Below are 19,505 nucleotides of genomic sequence, written 5' to 3'. Positions count from 1 at the left end.
TATCCCAGAAACCCTAGACCCACTCCAATTTGCATACCGCCCCAACAGATCCACAGATGATGCAATCTCTATTGCACTCCACACTGCTCTTTCCCACCTGAACAAAAGGAACACCTTTGATAGAATTCTGTTCATCGACTACAGCTCAGCGTTCAACGCCATAGTCCTTCAAAGTGCATCACTAAGCGAAGGACCATGGAACGAAACACTGAGCATGCCCCTCATCGAAGGGGGTATAATGGAGCTGGTTGAGAGCTTCAAGTTCCTTGGTATCCACATCCTTGGGGTCCACATTATCGGCTTAGTTAACTGGTGAACTGCTGAAATCATGGAAACATAATGACAATTTTAATTCTAGATTTGGAATAGAATGTGCAGCACCTTTAATATATTTTAATTTTACCTTTATTTAACCAGGCAAGTCAGTTAAGAACAAATTCTTATTTTCAATGACGGCCTGGGAACAGTGGGTTAGCTGCCTGTTCAGGGGCAGAACGACAGATTTGTACCTTGTCAGCTCGGTTACTAGTCCAACGCTCTAACCACTAGGCTACCCTGCCGCCCCGGTAGTCATGTTGTTTGACATGACTACCAATTAATAAACCAGGGAGGAATTACTGACAGCAGGAGCATGGTGGAGACATCCAAGAGAGGAAAATCAGGAAGGGAAATGACAGCAAGTAGTGCAGACGAAAGGGTTAACAAGTTGGTGAAACAACATGTGCTGGAATGAAAACAATATTGGTGCTACTTTGAGAACACAAACTCACATCTTTCACAGCACAGAGCGAGGAGTCCGGGGATGACTGGAGGAGCAATGAAGGAAGCATTGAGGGATTATCTTGGCCTGAGTACAATTGGTGAGACTGAGTGGACGATGTTGAAGAACAGTTGAGTGAAAAGGGCTAAAGTTTGTAATGAACAGCAGTTTAGGGTCGGAGTGGGAATCATCAGCAAGGATATTTTTGTGGGTGACCTGTTAACGGTTTCAAAGATGGTGAAGGATGAATTGGGTAAAGTGGAATTGGTTCGAGTGACCAGGAGCGGTATGATGCCGCAAAAGCAGAAAGCTTTGTGTGGTTTAGGTTAAACATTTCAGGTAGACGCATGTGGATGAAAATGACTGATACACGGAAGGTTTTACTGTGGTTTGGTGAAGTGGTTCTCCCATCTGCTGTAAAATCTGGGTAAGTGAGATATATAGAAGCTGCTGCAGTGTTACAATTGTAAAAAAGGTTGGACATGTGGCAAGTGCTTGTCGAAGGAATAAATATGTCATAGTCAGATGAAGCATGTTGTAATTGTGATGGGAATCACGTTCCCGGGTTCCGGAGTGCCCTGTACGGATGAAGGAGGTCGTAGTAGCTAGGATGATCAGGCCCATCCAGCAGGTGTCCTATGTGGAGGCAGTGAAAATAGCCGAAGGAGTAGAGAGGAGAAGGTATTTCATGTTCCACAGTCTGCAGTGAAGCCATGCAGGAGAAGGATACCAACAGACAAATAGTGAAAGAGGTGGACTTTGTTGTGTTTGTAGAGCAAGCGATAAATTGCATTAATAAATTATTAGTAATCTTCGTCCAAACCTAGCAGTTTCCAAAATTGCGTTTGCATTGCCCTCACTGCAAACAGATTTCTGGATCTCCAGGACTTCAAAATGTTTCAGAGGGAACTGAATGAAGAAGTTTTCCCCTCCCAGGTTCCTGAACCAGTGTAGGGATCTGAATAGAACCATTTTTGTTTGAAATTCAGGGAAGTGGAGTGAACTTGGTTCGTGTTTATTTTTTTATTTTACAAAATTAGTATAATTTGTTAATCCCATTTTTTTTGCGTTCGGATATTTTTTACAACCCCGTACAGTATGCGGCAGCAAAACACCTGATGAGTGTAGTCTGACTATAAACCTCAGAGAAGAAGTCGTGGTAGTAATCAAAGTGTTGGTCATTGTTTCCAGTTGACCCTAATTAGATGTTACATTACATGTTGTTTTCTTAATTCATGTAGCCTGCTAGCTAACCAACATCTTCATACCTCTCTTACTCCTCTCTGAAAAGATACCGCTGCACAAACTTGCTTATCTTGGCCTACAACAGCACTGGTCCCAGGCAGTATTAACTAGCTACGTTTGCTCTGACTCTTAATACATTTAGCAAGCTATCTAGCCCGCTAACTAGCGATTAGCAGCTAACATTATTTGAGCAACACCTTGCTAAGAAAAGACAATATTTCACTTTTAATGTAATGGCATGAAAATAATTGCCAGAATATTATACAATATACTCAATTAACATCACAAATAGTACAGTTAGTATGAGTATTTTAACACAGCTATTGACTTTTCAACAGCTCTTAACAATTTGACCCAAACAGGAAATCTACACTGGCAGTTGTAGAAAGACCCATTTACTATATAACCATTGATTCTTGAAGAATAGAACTTATAAATGCCTCAAATGTTTCAACCGTATTACCCTACCAGAAACCAAAACATAAGCTCGTATAACGCCACTGTTTGTAAACTAATACTATATGGCTGAGGAGTAGGGTCGATCCAAGCGTTCTGACCTCACAATGACAGTAAAGCACCCAAGCGAACTGGCTAACGTTGGATAGCTTGCTAGACACAAATCAGAGAAAACCTCACTAACCATTTTACTTGTCCTAGCAGAGCTGAATAGACTGTTTTCATGTTATCCAGAGCATTGGTGACTAACTGTGCTGCTGGCAACAAATTAATTTGAGCTTTTTTGCAGTTGTTTGCTGACACCGGCCATATTCAATGGGTGTTGAGCGTTATTAAATCCATCAGTTATTCTGATCTCTAATCAAGTCACTTTACATTGGGTAGTTAGTTAGACTATAGTTACTAAACTGGCAAGTTCAGTGTATAAGTAGCCAACTAACGTTAGGTAGCTAGTTAACATCCCGATACATACTGCTGTAAAGATATGCTATGCGTTTTGTAAGGAAAGTGTAGCTAACATAACGTGTAACGTAACTTAGTTGAAAAGTCATTACTTTATTACATTGCTCAACATTTGTCATAATTATTTAAAGCAGTTCATTTGTATCTGCTCTCGTTGTCGTTCGGCTGAATATTTAACTCCATTTTCTTCAAATCTGAAAATATGAAGCCACGCCCATATCCTGAAGAGTTGCATTATGGGCCCCAGAGTCCAGCGTGTATGTCATATTTTGGCGAATTTAGTACGACATCCGGGAACTTTTGGCATACTAACTACATCATACTTTAATAAGCAAACTATATACTCAAGTAACATCACAAATAGTGCAGTTAGTTTGAGTATTCTAACACAGCTCAGGTCTCTGGGCAGCCAATGTTTATTTTTTTTACTAGGTGGCCCCTTTAAAAAAGCCACATAACATTCAACCAATCTGCAGTTCAACCAAAAACAAAGCTGTAAATACACCACTGTTTTGGTAATAAGATGGATGGGACTGGAGAAATGTAACTACTCTCAAATTCATAGACAGACCTATGGATTCAAGGACTGACCATCCATGATATCAACATTATAGTTTGAACCATGTTGAGGTGATAGTGTTGGTTTACATTGTTTCTAAACATCGGAGTAAAAAAAAAGCTTATTTGGGGTTCTGATGGGGTAAACAGTTGAATTAAGCTCATAAGGCATTCGTTATGTTCTCAAAGAATCAATGCCTATAAATAAAATTTAAAAGTCAAAATATGGGATGTAGCAACTGCAAATTTCCCCTTTAACACCACACATCAGTTCAACAACCGCAGAGTTTGTGCTTCTGTTAAGACAGTACTTACTAGTGTTAATCAGGGCCGGTTCATCGTTAGAACCATCGCACGCCTTAAGATGCGTTTGGGAAACCGGGCCCAGAATTCCAGTTTCCTCCTCTTCTTCATTGTTCGATGAGACAGTCACCTCCCGCTCTTCTTTCACTGAAACGTCGTCGTCCTCCTCTTTCACTCTGAACGGGTCTTCCTCTTCTTTAACCGAGATGTCTTCTTCTTCATTCACGGTAACAGCCTCAACCTCTACTTGTTTTTGTATTGTAACAGCCTCCTCTTCCTCCTCTTTCACGAGAGCTTCTTTCTCCATCCAGCAGACCGTCTCTTCTTCAGCAGGAACGGGGTTAAGTTTGAGACTGGAGCTATGAGGCATGTACTGAAGTCGCAAAGCCGTATAATTCAAAGCAGTGTCCCTTTATCAGCAGCACGTGATCAATGACGTCTGAAGAATCATTTCGTCGAACACCTGATTGGTATTGGTATTGATTAATTTGGGCTCATTCGACATTACAGCCGATAGTGCAGGTGGCTGCTGACTGACTAATTTACAAATCACCTTGCATCATAAATAACTACTCATTATTATTGATAAATCAGTCAGCCAGTTACCCACAACGCAGCATGGATTTGATGATCTCGAACACGGCCAGAGGTTTAATAGATGACAGTGGACTTCATCTATACAAATGTGGCTGTTCTAAATTCTGTTTTCTGTGAATTGGACGACGGGAGTTGGGTTCCAACTGGTCTCCGGTAGTTGGTCTCGCTGACCATAACCGTGTTGGTTGGCCACGCTGTTTAGGCAAATTGTCCACTGATATTGGTGCAATTTCTCACCCCTTATGGCTGTATGAAAGTTAATTTCCCCTCAGGCACATGCATTTGTTATTTGATATTATGAAGGTAATTTGTGTGAAATGTACTTTTCCCCACTAATTCGCCCCATCTCTTTACATTGCTTATGCATATTCAGTGGCCATACTCAAATTCCAAACACGATGCCCATCCTGGTAGATCTGAACTGAATGCAGCTTGGAGTGATCAGATGACAGAAGTCCCATTTAGGTGCCAGGTGTAACTGAGGCTGTAGATGCTCCATATCCATTACTTTGAGTGTTTTATATAATATGACTAAACGTGTTTCTGTGTTGCAGGGGCAGTCAAGAAATGGAACAGCAAGGCCACAGAACAAGACATAAGCAGATCTGTGGGAGACCATCTCAAGCCCCTGGTAGAACCAGGGGTGGTGTTTACCTCTCCATCACTTCTTCAGCAGGCTGGAAAAGTGGGATTGATCCATTTGTTTGTTTCAATTTTCAGAAGTTGAATCATTTGATACTGATTGGCATACTAAGAGGGACCAGGAGTCTGATGATTGGTCAGTCATTGGGGTCATTGGTTGAAATCAAATCAAGCTTTATTTATACAGCACATTTCAGACATGGATGCAACACAATGGATTCACAAGAAAAAACAATGAAAATAAACAAACAAAAGTAGTACACAAACATAAGAGTATAAAAAACAATATATAATATAAAAAACAGAATAATAACAACTGAAAGACGAATGAACATTAAGGAAATTCCATTGATTAAAATATTAATTGGATGCAACATCCATCCCAAAACATAAGCTTGTTTTTTAGGAGGGGCTCTGAAAGACACTATGGGGGTGTCCACTGAAAGTTGACAAGTAACAACAACTGGGACATAAGACACCCACCATGAGACCCACTAAATCTGCCCAAGAAGAGGGAAACAAAAGAAAAACCCACACCAAAAAGGTGGTGGTTAAAATAATTTATTACCATCAATACCATTCATACTATTACAAAATCATAATTCTCATTCATTCTTAATTAATTCTATTTACAAAAACATCAAACAAAAACAAACCTCAGGGGAGCATCGTCCCTCCCCGTCATACCTAATCAATACCTAACCCTTTCCCTATCTCCCCTTCCCTAATCTATCCCCTTCCAAACTCACTCTAACACTCCCAGCCCTAAACCCCCTTTCCACCTCTCCCATGCCGCATGCTTCCCTCACTTCCTCTCCTCCCTCTTCATCCTCCCCCTCAAATCACCTTCCACCCTTCTCACTATCCCTTCCACCCCCCAATCTCTACCTGTCTTGACTAAATTCTTCCTGGCTTCCCACAGTCCCTTTTTAAGGAGACTCATGAGAAGCCAGAGCAGAAACCTGTCCCTATCCGTTCCCTTTGCTCTCCCTACGCCTCTCTCTAGCCTAGCCCATGTCAAAACAAAATCCCTCCTAACCACACCTAGCATCACCCGTGCCCTAGCCCAGACTAGTCCGGCAAAGGCACAGTCCCAGAAGGCATGGCGCACAGTCTCCTCCCTGCCACAAGCAGATCTTGGACAGGTGGGGGATCGCACCACACTATACCGGTACAAGATGGAAAGTACCGGCAAGCACTTATGGAGGCCCAACCAATTCAGGTCCTTGAGCCCGTTGTCCAGGCCCCGCGCCTGCACTCCCTCCCAGACCACTGACGAGATGCCCGCTACGGGCGCAGGACTCCCTGCCTGCCTGACCTCTTCGTACAGGTGCCTGTGATCCAAACCTACTCGGGCAACTTCAACCTCGGGGTGCGCACGCAGCCACTTTGCCGCATGGCCAAAGTGCCACGGCAGCTGTTCCGCCCGAGGACCCGCGTTAGACCACACCATTACGCTTCTCGCCTGGTACGAGAAAAACACCCGCAGGAGGTAACCGGACGGGTGTATCACTGGCTGAGCAAGCTCCATTAACAAGAAAGAAACAAAAATTGAGTCCAGCTTGAGGGGGAAATGTGGTACCCCCCTACCTCCCTCCCCGATGGGACAGATCATGCGTGCCCTGGCGACCCACTCGCACCTGCCACTCCACATAAACTGAAACACAAGCCTCACTAGAGGCCTCCTCAGACAAGCCGGCAATGGGTAGATGTACGCCAAATACAGAAGAGACGGCAACACATCCACCTTTAGGACCAGGACTTTGCCCATAAAAGACATACCTAGCCTTCCACATTGCTAGCTTCCTCTGTACCACTGCGATACGCATGTTCCAGTTTAGCGTCGCTGAGCCAGAGGTCTCAAAATGTACCCCGAGAATCCTCAGGGCCCCTTCACAGAGAGATAACCCCCCGGGCACATCCGTCCTACCGCACCATCTTCCGAAATACTTAACGGAAGATTTTGCATGATTCAGAACTGCCCCAGACGCTTGGGTGAAATCCCCAATGATGGCAAGGGACCTTGTCAGGCACGAGTCCTTACATAACAGCAAAGAAGTGTCGTCGGCGTACTGCGTCATCTTAACACGCAGCCCACCGCTCCCAGGGATCAACAAGCCCTCCACCCCTGTGTCTGCCCTAATGGCAGCCCCCAGAGGCTCCATGTACAGTACGAAGAGGAGGGCCGAGATTGGGCATCCCTGCCTGACCCCAGACGAGAGGTCAAAAACGTCACCTAAGTGACTATTTACACTAACTCGACACCCCGCTCTGACATATAATGTACGGATCCATCCTATAAACTTCTCCCCAAATCCTAATCTACCTAACACCCTGAATAGAAAAGATCTATTCACGCGATCAAAGGCTTTCGCCTGATCTAGCGCTGCTACCATTAAAGGCAGCCCTCTATCTTCAACCCAGGCGATGGAGTCCCTGATCAACTGTAGGTTCCATCTTATTGAGCGGCCCTCTACCCCGCACGTCTGATCCTCATGGACGATGTAGGGAAGGGCTGTGCGCAACCGGTCTGCTAAAACCTTTGCAAGAATCTTGTAGTCTACACACAGCATGGTCAACGGCCGCCAGTTGCCAAGGTCAGTTGCTTCCCCCTTCTTATAAAGAAGTGACAGCACACCAACAGCCATTGATCCCCCCGGGACCCCGTCTCAAGGATGGCCTTCAAGACTTCGAGGACCACTGGACCAAGTATACCCCAAAACTTGAGGTAAAACTCAGCCGGCAGCCCATCCATCCCAGGCACCTTCCCTTTTCCCATCCTCCTAAGAGCGCTCTCAACCTCTTCTAGTGAGATCTGGGCCTCCATCACGTCTCTAATGTCCTCCGGCAACCGCCGGGACAAGTGTTCTAAAAACACGTTTCCCTGCTCTACATCTATCTCCCTTTCTTTAAAAACCCTCGGAAATGATCAGTTGTCTCCCTGACCATTTCCTCTGGTTTTCTAACTATACTACCATCTTCTTTTCTAACGCCATGCATTACCTTCCTACTCTGCCTGGCCCTAACCGACTTAAAGAACATAGCGGAACAAGTCTCATTATGTTCTAGAAAGCCACTATGCGCACGCTCCAGGAAAGCTCGAGCCTTCTGCTCCTGCAGCTCCCTGAGCTGCGCCTTTAGGGCTGCGAATCTCTCCCAGTCAATCGACCCGCCGAGGTTGCCTGCATCGTACTCGAGTTCAATTAACCTTTGGATACGATCCACCTCCCTCCTTTCCTCCCTTTTTTTCCTTCTACAATATCCTATTATAAAAGCCCTTATCCTCCCCTTAACTAAATCCCACCACTCTAACACCCCCTCGCACATGGACCGGAGGCCGTCAAGCCTCCGAAACAAAAAAATGCGTCAACGAAAGCCTGCTCCTCCAGTATATCCCGATCTAACTTCCAGTACCCCCTACCGAAGAGGCAGACTGGCGACCCCACCTGCAGGAACACCCCGTCGTGATCCGTGAAGAAAACAGGCAACAGCCGCCCAGACAACTGACCCAAAGACCTGAATACAAAAATGTAGTCGAGCCTCCACGCAACCCCCCTGGAGTTGCGCCATGTAGGACCGACCATTGCCGGAGTAGTGTGCAGGCCACCATCAACCAGACCATGGCAAGCCATTAGCCCAGAGATGGCACCTGCACTGCTATCACCGCCTACCCCTAAATCTATATTAAAGTCTCCTCCTATCACCAAGTGCCTGTTTGTAACACACAGGGGCGCCAGACAGTCCACCATCTCCCTCCTGTCTGCCGCCACCTGTGGCCCATACACCCCAATTAACCTATATCTAGCTTCTCTAAACTTAACATCTATCCCCAAAACTCTACCCTGCATTATTACAAAAGTGTTCTCTATTTTAACCTCTCTATGCCCACACAAAATCCCTACTCCTGTTGAGTGCACCCCTCCTATGCCCCAAAAAGATTCCCCCTTATACCACTCCCTCTTAAATCTACACACATCCCCACCATCCCTCAGGTGAACCTCCTGTAAAAAACAGAAATCAAACCCCACACCCTCTAAATAACAAAAAACCGCCCTCCTTTTAACATTATTCCTTAACCCCCTAACATTTAGACTAAAAAAAGAAACAGAACTATTCATTTAAATATTAACAACAAATAAAACCCTCAAAAACCAAAGAAAAAACAGGAGACTCACCCGATGCTCCCCTGGTCCATCTCCACCGGCGGGGACGTCCTCTCCTCTCCTGACGCCCCCCCGTCCTCCATCCCAACCCATGACCCAGGGAGTGTGTTGGGTCCTCCCTCCCTCCCCACCCACCATCCCCCCCTCCCTGTTTGCCTCGGGGCTGCATGTAGGTGACCCCATCTCCTCAAACAGGAGTTGGGATCCCTCTAGCAAACAGCCCACCGACCCCTCACTGGAGTCATCCACTAAAATGCAAGGGGCTGAGGCAAACCGGGAGGACAAATTACCCTCCCCTCCCCCCCCCCGCCACTCTCTTAGCCCCCCCCTCCCCCTCCACACCCCCCTCCCTCTCACTTCCTGCCAAGCTCCCCCTCTTCATCCCTTTCTTCTTTGGTGAAGGAGGTAGCGGGGAGACACAACGTCCCATCCCCGCTAACTCCTCCACCAAATCCCTCATTTCGACCTCGAGGAAGCCTGGCAGGCTGTCCCCCCACTCCTTCCCCCCATCTCCCCCTCCCCTCCCACCTCCACTCCTCCCTCCTTCTCCGTCACTGTCCCCGTTCCCTCTTCCACTCCTTCTCGTACCACTGTCCCCTTCTCTTTTCCTCCACGTTCTTCCACCTTCTTTTTAATCTCTCCTTCTTTTTCCTTCTTTCCATCTTCTCTCCTCTTTCTTTTCGCCTCTTCCTTCTTCCCTTCTTCGTCCTTCTCCGTCCTTTCCCCTGTGCCATCCGTACGCGTCCTTTCTTTTCTCCCCCCATCCCCCGCTCCCCCCCAGCTGCAGACACGTATGACCTGTTACGAGCCGGGCAATCACGCCACAGGTGTTCTCTGGAGCCACACCCGTGGCAAGCCTTGGGCTCGTCACACTCCCTGGCCTCGTGCTCTTCCGACCCACAAAACCGACATTTCTTGTTACTGCACGAGGCCAGGGTATGACCGTAGGCCATACAACGCCTGCAGAACGGGGGCTGACGTGCATAGTAGAGTGTTCCCCTGTCAGCCCCCAGGGAGAACATCGCCGGAGGATGGAGGTAGCCATCCACACTCTTCGGGGACTACCTGAGTAACGCCTGGAAACCTCTCTTTCCGTTCCAGAAACCCAGGGAGTCCCTGAGGTACCTCGCTGAGGAGACATTGTCCATATATCTCCCCAGAAAGGCCCTCACCTCTTCATCCTTCACATGCGGATTGTACATGGTTACGGTGACCACCCTGAAGTTGTTCTTCGCCAGGCTGGTCACCGCATAATGGCACAGGGGTCTCGTTTTCTCCGCTTCCTTTGCCATCTTCATCACTTCGTCATGTTTTTCTTCTTTTTGAAACGTCACATCGAAAGCCTTCTCAATCGGGTTCCCTTGAAGGCAGAGCACTCCCTTCACCTCTATCCTGAGGCATCCCATCAAAATGGTCCTTCCAAACGTCTCTCTACTCCACGGCTCCATCTCCTTTTCAGTCCAGGCAAATCGTAAGGTATTTGCCATACCAATCCCCGGAAACGATCTGTATTGATTCATTTCAAAAAATAAGCTCTCTTCAAAAAGAAGCTTTAACCTGAAATGAAAAACATCTTTAATAGGAAAAGGTGGAGGAACTGAAGTTGTTGACTCTCCACATCTATCAAGACAACTGGAGCACTGGGCCAGACACTCTTTAATCGAACCTGAACCAGCTCAGGTGAAACACCTTCCCAGTAACGAGATGGACAAGCCAGCACAGGTGTAACACATACTGACTAACAAGGTGACACCAATCAGTGCGTCCTACGTGCGAACAAGCAAGACGTGCTGAAGTCCAACCTCAAAACATAACTGGAAAAACCAAAGATGAACACCTTAAGAGAATGTTCACCAACAACAGAAAACAACTTCCATTTCACATTATAATCAACTACAATGCTTCACCTTCACCAATATAAACATAGTGTCTACTGGCAAACAACAATTCAAAACAAGATTTATTTTTATTATTCTCACAAAGATTTTTCTTTCTCTTTCTTCTGTCATGCTCTAGTACATTTGGTTTGGCACATCTGAGAATGAACCCTGATATTCTAAAAGCAGGATAACAATGTCAATATAATTGTAGCCCCAAAAAAATGTCAGTTGGTTACATAAATAATTATGCATTTTATAAAACAAGCACTTTATAAACAAAGCAACAGAAACGCTGATGTTTCGACAAGTCGCAATAAATCACTGATATCGATTGGGGGGATAGTTTCAACAGCACGTACAACCTAACACACACAAAAACACATGGAAAGTGGAGATATCTTTTACCTCGCCGATGAGAGGATAACCTGCAGAAGACAGTCAGCTACATTTTAGAGTGATGCATTTAAATTTAGGGGTCGCTAAACAAATGAACACAACACTTATTTGTCATAACTCATTGATAGCATGTTGAAATCAAGTATGCGAGAGGATGAGGTTGCACGTCTTGTTAAAACTAACAGCTCAAAAACCACACGGTATCTGGGAATAATGTGTACATCCCTGGTTAGAGGACAATTTGTAGAAAAAAAGCTCGCTACATTTTGAAGTGTTGCTTTTTGTTTCAAGTGTACGTTGGTAAGTGTAACTCAACTCTTTTTTTGTTAGTCAATTTTTGTTAAATCACATAAATAGTACTCTTTCAAATCAGAGCCTGAATTTTTCCGTGAAGCTAATATCCCCATCAAGTTGAAATCAATAGAACAGGGGGCAAACATTTAGGGTTCAACATTGTGACATTATTAAAATACTCCTTCTACAATGTTAAAACATTGTACATTGTGACATAAATTCATTGATATCATGAAACATCTCCTTCATGTATGTATTTTCGGATGTTTGATCAGAGGTATTTTATCAAGGTCACACACTGATCACAGCTGAGATTTCTCTCCTGTGTGTTTTTTCTGGTGTTTCGTCCGCTTGCTAGACGTAATATAACTCTTCCCACATTGAGCACAGCTATAAGGTTTCTCTCCTGTGTGTGTTCTCTGGTGTTTAGTCCGCTTGCTAGACGTAATATAACTCTTCCCACATTGAGCACAGCTATAAGGTTTCTCTCCTGTGTGTGTTCTCTGATGTGATATCAGGCTGGTTGACTGAGAAAACTCTTCCCACATTGAGTACAGATAAAAGGTTTCTCTCCTGTGTGTGTTTTCTGGTGTTCAGTCAGACTGCCAGATGTAGTAAAACTCTTCCCACATTCATTACAGCTTTAAGGCTTCTCTCCTGTGTGTGTTCTATGGTGCCTAGGCCGCTTGCTAGAAGTAGTAAAACTCTTCCCACATTGAACACAGCCATATGGTTTCTCTCCTGTATGTGTTCTCTGGTGTGATATAAGGCCGGTTGAACGAGTAAAACTCTTCCCACACTGAGTACAGCTATAAGGTTTCTCTCCTGTGTGTGTTCTCTGGTGTGATATCAGGCCAGTTGAATGAGTAAAACTCTTCCCACATTGAGCACAGCTATAAGGTTTCTCTCCTGTGTGTGTTCTTTGATGTGATATCAGGCTGGTTGACTGAGTAAAACTCTTCCCACATTGAGCACAGCTATAAGGTTTCTCTCCTGTGTGTGCTCTCCGGTGGCTAATCAGACTGCTAGATGTGACAAAACTCTTTCCACATTCATCACAGCTATATGGTTTCTCTCCTGTGTGTGTTCTATAGTGTCGTGTCAGCTTGCTAGACATCGTAAAACTCTTCCCACATTGAGCACAGCTATAAGGTTTCTCTCCCGTGTGTATTCTCTGGTGTGCTTTTAAATGTCCTGAAGAAACAAAACTCTTCCCACAGTCAGAGCAGCAGTGAGTTCTCTTCCCTGTGGGTCTCTGCTGGTGTTTCTTGGGGTGTTTTGATCTGGAGAGACTCTTCTCTGCGTCATCAGCATCATGAGGTTGTTGAGGCTCCCCAGAGGATCCAGGATAGTCACTTCTCTCTCCTGCGTGAACAACAATGTCAGGCAGATGGTTAAAGGCCCGCAAAATGAGCAAGAATAGTCATATTTTGTGTTGTTTTCACATTAGTAGTAACTGATGATTGTAGGCTAGAAATGAGTTATTCAAGTTGTTGAAATCCTACGCAGTGTGCCAGGCGACTTTTGGTCTCCAATACAGGGAGCTGTGCTAAAATTGCGGCATGAGGTCAATGCACATGCAATTTGGTTGTAGAATCTCCTCCCTGCTAATGAGGAAACCGATTGTTATGGATGTAGTATTTCTCCCTGGAGCAAAAATGGTGAGCAAAGATTTTAGTTTTTCACAATGTATTCTGAATGTGAATGGGGGAAAACTCAGGGAAGTAACCTCCATTTCCAGGTTGCTTATGAGAGCATTTCACACTACTTTGGATTAGAATTGTGAGGCTCGTTTGAATGTCCTGCTTAAAATCATGTTTGTGTCATCATCACAAATCAACCGCATTGTATTTAAAAAACACTTCAACCAGTAAAATGCTCTTTTTGCTAGATTTTCCATCAGCCTGACAGCATAGACCTACTGTAGGACCAATAAATTCACCTAACAACAACACAGACCTAGGACTATAAATCATTTAATATTTCAGGTGAAACATGGAAACTAAAAAGTCTTTGTCATGACATTTCATAACCTGATCACCAGATAATTTTGTGAATAATCCCATTAGGCTACTCTGTAATGTGTTGTCACAGGTGATGAGTGTGAGTGTAACGGATGTGAAACGGCTAGCTTAGTTAGCCTCTTTAAGGAATACCTAGGATAGGATAAGTAATCCTTCTCACCCCCCCCCTTAAATGATTTAGATGCACTATTGTAAAGTGGCTGTTCCACTGGATGTCAGAAGGTGAATTCACCAATTTGTAAGTCGCTCTGGATAAGAGCGTCTGCGAAATGACTTAAATGTAAATGTTAGTTAGCGGTGTGCGCTAAATAGCGTTTCAATCGGTGACGTCACTTGCTCTGAGACCTTGAAGTAGTGGTTCCCCTTGCTCTGCAAGGGCTGAGGCTTTTGTGGAGCGATGGGTAACGATGCTTCGTGGGTGACTGTTGTTGATGTGTGCAGAAGGTCCCTGGTTCGCGCCCGGGTATGGGCGAGGGGACGGTTTAAAATTATACTGTTACATGAGGCTCGGATTTATTCCTTAAATTTAATACCACTCTTCACCGACCCAGGAAGGGGAGGGTTCAAACAGGTGTTGTACCTCGTTTCCCTCCTTCAGGGAAGAGTAATTATAGTCAAAGTTACATTTGGGGATGTCTGATAGTATTTCTGATTGTCTTAACGCTGCACCACTAATGAGTTGTGGAGCTTCTCAAAGTAATTTTTTCTTCACCTCAAACAGCAACAAAGTCTAACCAAAATCAATTGCGAATGACAATAGTTACTCAAAGTATTTTCGTAAAATATTTCCAGCTCTCGCCCTTTCGATAACCACTCAGAATAAAAGGGAAAAATGTAATGCTCTGATCCAGTGGAAATGTCATAAAATACCTGATTATTTCTTATCCTTTTCACAAATAGCCGACAGCTGTGTCTGTCCCAAACTCACTGGAACAGGAAACCGAGGGCCTAGAATATTTTATCACGAGATTCGGGCCAACCATGTTTAAAGTTAATTGTAGACAGGTCATGTGCAGCCAATGTGATTTATAGGATATTTATTTTCATCAGGATATTTTCAACCTGGGTTCAACATTTTTTTTTGAATTTTACCCCAATTTCGTTGTATCCAATTATTAGTAGTTACTATCTTGTCTCATCGCTACTACTCCTGTACGTGCTCGGGAGAGACGAAGGTCGAAAGCCACGCGACCCCTGAAACACAACCCAACAGGGCCGCACTGCTTCTTAACACAGCGCACATCCAACCCGGAAGCCTGCCGCACCAATATGTCGGAGGAAACATTGTCCGGGGTAGGCAGTCATTGTAAATAAGAATTTGTTCTTGACTGACTTGCCTAGTTAAATAAAGGTTACATTTAAATAAAATAAAAATATTATTTTATGACAAAACATTTTCTATGAATCTGTCAAGGCACCAACTTTGAGAAGGTTTTAAAACAAAGGTTTCAAACCGATTCAGGAATGTAATTGAATCTAGGTATGTTTCGCCTGTAAATAAATTGGCTGAATATTATACAATGACTTATCAACAGCTGTAACAATTTGACCCCCACAGGAAATCTACACTGGCAATTCTAGAATATACTATATAGCTTAGAAACCTGGTTAAACTATCATTATGACATCATGGATAAATTCTAGAATATATTATATAGCGTAGAAATCTGGTTAAACTATCATTATGACATCATGGATGAATTCTAGAATATACTATATAGCCCAAAAACCTGGTTAAACTATCATTATGACATCACGGATCAATTCTAGAATATACTATATAGCCTCAATCTGTTTAAAACTATCATTTTGACCTCACGGATGGCCAGTCTTTGTATTCATAGTGTATTTAATTCAGGGGGAGGCCCTGAGCTGAACCCAAACCTGGGTCCAGTGACTGTCAAGTCAACACCTTATAACTGTTACGCCAAGATGCCGCAGCCCGTCTGGTGTTCAACCTTCCCAAGTTCTCTCACGTCACCCCGCTCCTCCGCTCTCTCCACTGGCTTCCAGTTGAAGCTCGCATCCGCTACAAGACCATGGTGCTTGCCTACGGAGCTGTGAGGGGAACGGCACCGCAGTACCTCCAGGCTCTGATCAGGCCCTACACCCAAACAAGGACACTGCGTTCATCCACCTCTGGCCTGCTCGCCTCCCTACCACTAGAGGAAGTACAGTTCCCGCTCAGCCCAGTCAAAACTGTTCGCTGCTCTGGCCCCCCAATGGTGGAACAAACTCCCTCACGACGCCAGGACAGCGGAGTCAATCACCACCTTCCGGAGACACCTGAAACCCCACCTCTTTAAGGAATACCTAGGATAGGATAAAGTAATCCTTCTCACCCCCCTTAAATGATTTAGATGCACTATTGTAAAGTGGCTGTTCCACTGGATGTCATAAGGTGAATTCACCAATTTGTAAGTCGCTCTGGATAAGAGCGTCTGCCAAATGACTTAAATGTAATGTAAATGTAAGATGTACGGTTGCTACAATAGATTTCTCTATGCATTTGAGAGTGGTTACACTTCTCCTTCCCCCATCCCTCAGCTGTTTACCAAACCAAGTCTCTGGGCAGCCATTTTCTTGCTGTTTAAAAAACCCTCACAACTAATCTGCAGTTGTGACAATAACAAAGCTGTCATTCCACTACTGTTTTGGTAATAGGATGGATGGGACTGGAGAAATGTAACTACTCTCAAATTCATAGACAGACCTCTGGATGCAAGGACTGACCATCCATGATATCAACATTATAGTTTTAACCATGTTGAGGCTATACAGTGTTGATTTACATTGTTTCTAAACATTGGAGTAAAAAAAGCTTATTTGGGGTTCTGACAGTTGAACTAAGCTCATGAGGCATGTGTTATATTCCTCAATAATCAATAGCTATAAATAAATAATTTAAAAGTCACATGTAGCAATTGCAGATTTCTGCTTTAACACCAAACATCAGTTCAACAACTGCAGAGTTCGTTCCTCTGTTTTTAAGACAGTACTTACTAGTATTAATCAGGGATTTCACTCCAAAAACGGAATCCTCCTCTCCTTTTACAGTAACATCCCCCTCTTCTTTTACAGTAACATCCTCCTCTCCTTTTACTGTAACATCCCCCTCTCATTTTACTGTAACATCACCCTCTTCTTTTATAGTAACATCCTCCTCTTCTTTTACAGAAACATCCCCCTCTTCTTTTACAGTAACACCCTCCTCTTCTTTTATAGTAACACCCTCCTCTTCTTTTATAGTAACACCCTCCTCTTCTTTTATAGTAACATCCTCCTCTTCTTTTACAGAAACACCCCCCTCTTCTTTTATAGTAACATCCTCCTCTTCTTTTACAGTAACATCCCCCTCTTCTTTTACAGTAACATCCACCTCCACCTTTATAGTAACATCCTCCTCCATCCACTTTTATAGTAACATCCTCTTTTACAGTAACATCCTCCTCCTCGTTCACTCTGAACGTGTCTTTTTCTTCTTTAACTGTAACGTCTTTCTCTTCTTCTTTCACAGTAACGGCCCCAACCTCTACTTCTTGTTTTACTGTGATATCCACCTCTTCCTTAGCAGCAGGAGAGTAGCTTAGTGACCGCAATGTCGGAGATGTTAGCTAGCTAGGCTAATAAACACTAAACCGTCTGAAGAGCTTTATTGGTTCGGCTATTTTGTCGAGCAAGCCATGGAGGTGTCTGACGAACTGACGAATTGTTGCTGCTGTTGAAAGAAGCGTTCCGTCCACTACATTATACGTCACACCAGCAGCATCGCCTTAAAGTCTCAGATCGCCATCTGCTGACTGGAATGGGTAAAGGCTATTGAGTAAAATGTATATTTTAGGAGGAAGTATGAGTTTTTACTCACCAGCGTAACAATACAGTGTGGTTAAATACTTAGTAAGCTAATTGTCGTCACGATATGGTTACCTATAAGGACAAACAGTTATGTTTTTGCATTATTGCATATTTATTAACTTATTTTGTGACTCTTCCAAACTACACACAATGCAGTATTTCTCAACGTCATATCGATGGTCTTCTCTGTGCTACTGAGTTTGTTTGCCAGTGTAACGGTGTAAAGAAGTTACATGTTTAAAATATTTGTATCCTCTATTTAACTAGGCAATTCAGTTAATTAAGAACAGTGCCTTAGACCGCTGCCCGCTCCTGTGATAAAGGTATGGGATTCTGGGTAATCCACAGCAGATTTATGGAGAAATTGAAAATTGAGTGGTCCTGGGATAGAAATGTATAAAATTGACATTACATCATTAAATCCACGTTTTAAATCACACATTAGCAATTTATGTTTTAGTAACTACTGTTGTTGGTTTGGTGTCAAGTCAGACTCTTTATATGTTATTTGCCAAATCTCTGTTTTCCATGTGGGTTTTATGTGTGGATGCCCTCTTTCAAGTTGGTATCTAACTGGAAAATGCATCTTCTTTAGGTTTGCTATTATTACCCTGTCGTCTACTGATCATTCATCCACACTGTGTGTCTCATCAATGCAGGTCATTTATGACAAATGTATAAAGTACACGTTTTATAAACTCATGAACACCAGCCAGTTTATCAGCCGGTTTTATTAGTTTAGGTGTATTATACTTCTTCGCCACCAGAGGGGGACGTTGGGTAATATTTCAGGTGAATTTGATAATTTGTTGATACTAAAATGGATGACAGTTTATTCTGATGTAGTGAATATGAGACACATGGAAATAATGTATTTATTTTTATTATAGTAAATTAGGAATTAGTAGGAATTGTTAAATCCACTATCATTCATCCAGACTGCGTGTGTCCCATCATTACAGCTTTGGAAATAAATTAACTCTCCATTCATTGCTCCTTCCTGTGTTGACTCACTGACTTGAGAGACGGGACCAGGAAGGTCACACGAGGTTGATATCAAGCTTGCAAACGTTAAATACACCTCCATCTCCATGAACTACATCACACCTGCCCAGACCCACTAGAACACACCTCCATCTCCATTAATTACATCACACCTGCACAGACCCACTAGAACATACCCCCATCTCCATGAACTACATCACACCTGCCCAGAACCACGAGAACACACCTCCATCTCCAAGAACTACATCACACCTGCACAGACCCACTAGAACACAGCCCCATCTCCATTAACTACACCACACCTGCCCAGACCCACTAGAACACACCTCCATCTCCATTAACTCCATCAAACCTGCCCAGACCCACTAGAACAAACCCCTGTCTCCAGCGCCCGCATCAGCACCATTTTATTTCTCTCCGTCACTTTCAACTTTTAGATAATAAAGCATGTAGGTTGATCATCAGGAGTCAGATGTGAAGGAGGAGGTTGATCATCAGGAGTCAGATGTGAAGGAGGAAGTTGATCATCAGGAGTCAGATGTGAAGGAGGAGGTTGATCATCAGTGAACCTCTAGGATTGTGGCTGGGCTGGCATTTACACTTCCAGCTTTGTCATACATTTTGATACTTTGAATGTTGATATTGTGAACCTATGTTATATATTTGTACCTGCTGTTTCATGAAGTCATGTCACTGAGTACTGCCCCTATATATACTGTGCATTCGGAAAGTATTCAGACCCTTTCACTTTTTCCACATTTTGTTACATTACAGCCTTATTCTGACATGGATTAAATACATTTTCCCCCTCATCAATCTACACACAATACCCCATAATGACATCACAATACCCCCATAATGACAT

General features: G+C 43.8%; 1 protein-coding gene across 1 annotated transcript; it reads right to left on the bottom strand.

Moving 5' to 3' along the window:
* Positions 1 to 11,180: 11,180 nt before the first annotated feature.
* LOC135525903 (zinc finger protein 3-like) lies at positions 11,181 to 19,046 on the bottom strand. Its single transcript, XM_064953870.1, has 3 exons — positions 19,017 to 19,046; positions 16,784 to 16,895; positions 11,181 to 13,121 (listed from the first exon to the last, which is right to left on the bottom strand). Exons 1-3 carry the CDS (start codon positions 19,044 to 19,046, stop codon positions 12,400 to 12,402), a joined length of 864 nt encoding a protein of 287 aa, XP_064809942.1. The 3' UTR covers positions 11,181 to 12,399.
* Positions 19,047 to 19,505: the final 459 nt, after the last annotated feature.

The sequence above is a fragment of the Oncorhynchus masou genome, chromosome 5 (assembly GCF_036934945.1).
Source record: "Oncorhynchus masou masou isolate Uvic2021 chromosome 5, UVic_Omas_1.1, whole genome shotgun sequence".
Lineage (NCBI taxonomy): Eukaryota > Metazoa > Chordata > Actinopteri > Salmoniformes > Salmonidae > Oncorhynchus > Oncorhynchus masou.
This window is presented reverse-complemented; position numbering and strand designations above follow the sequence as displayed.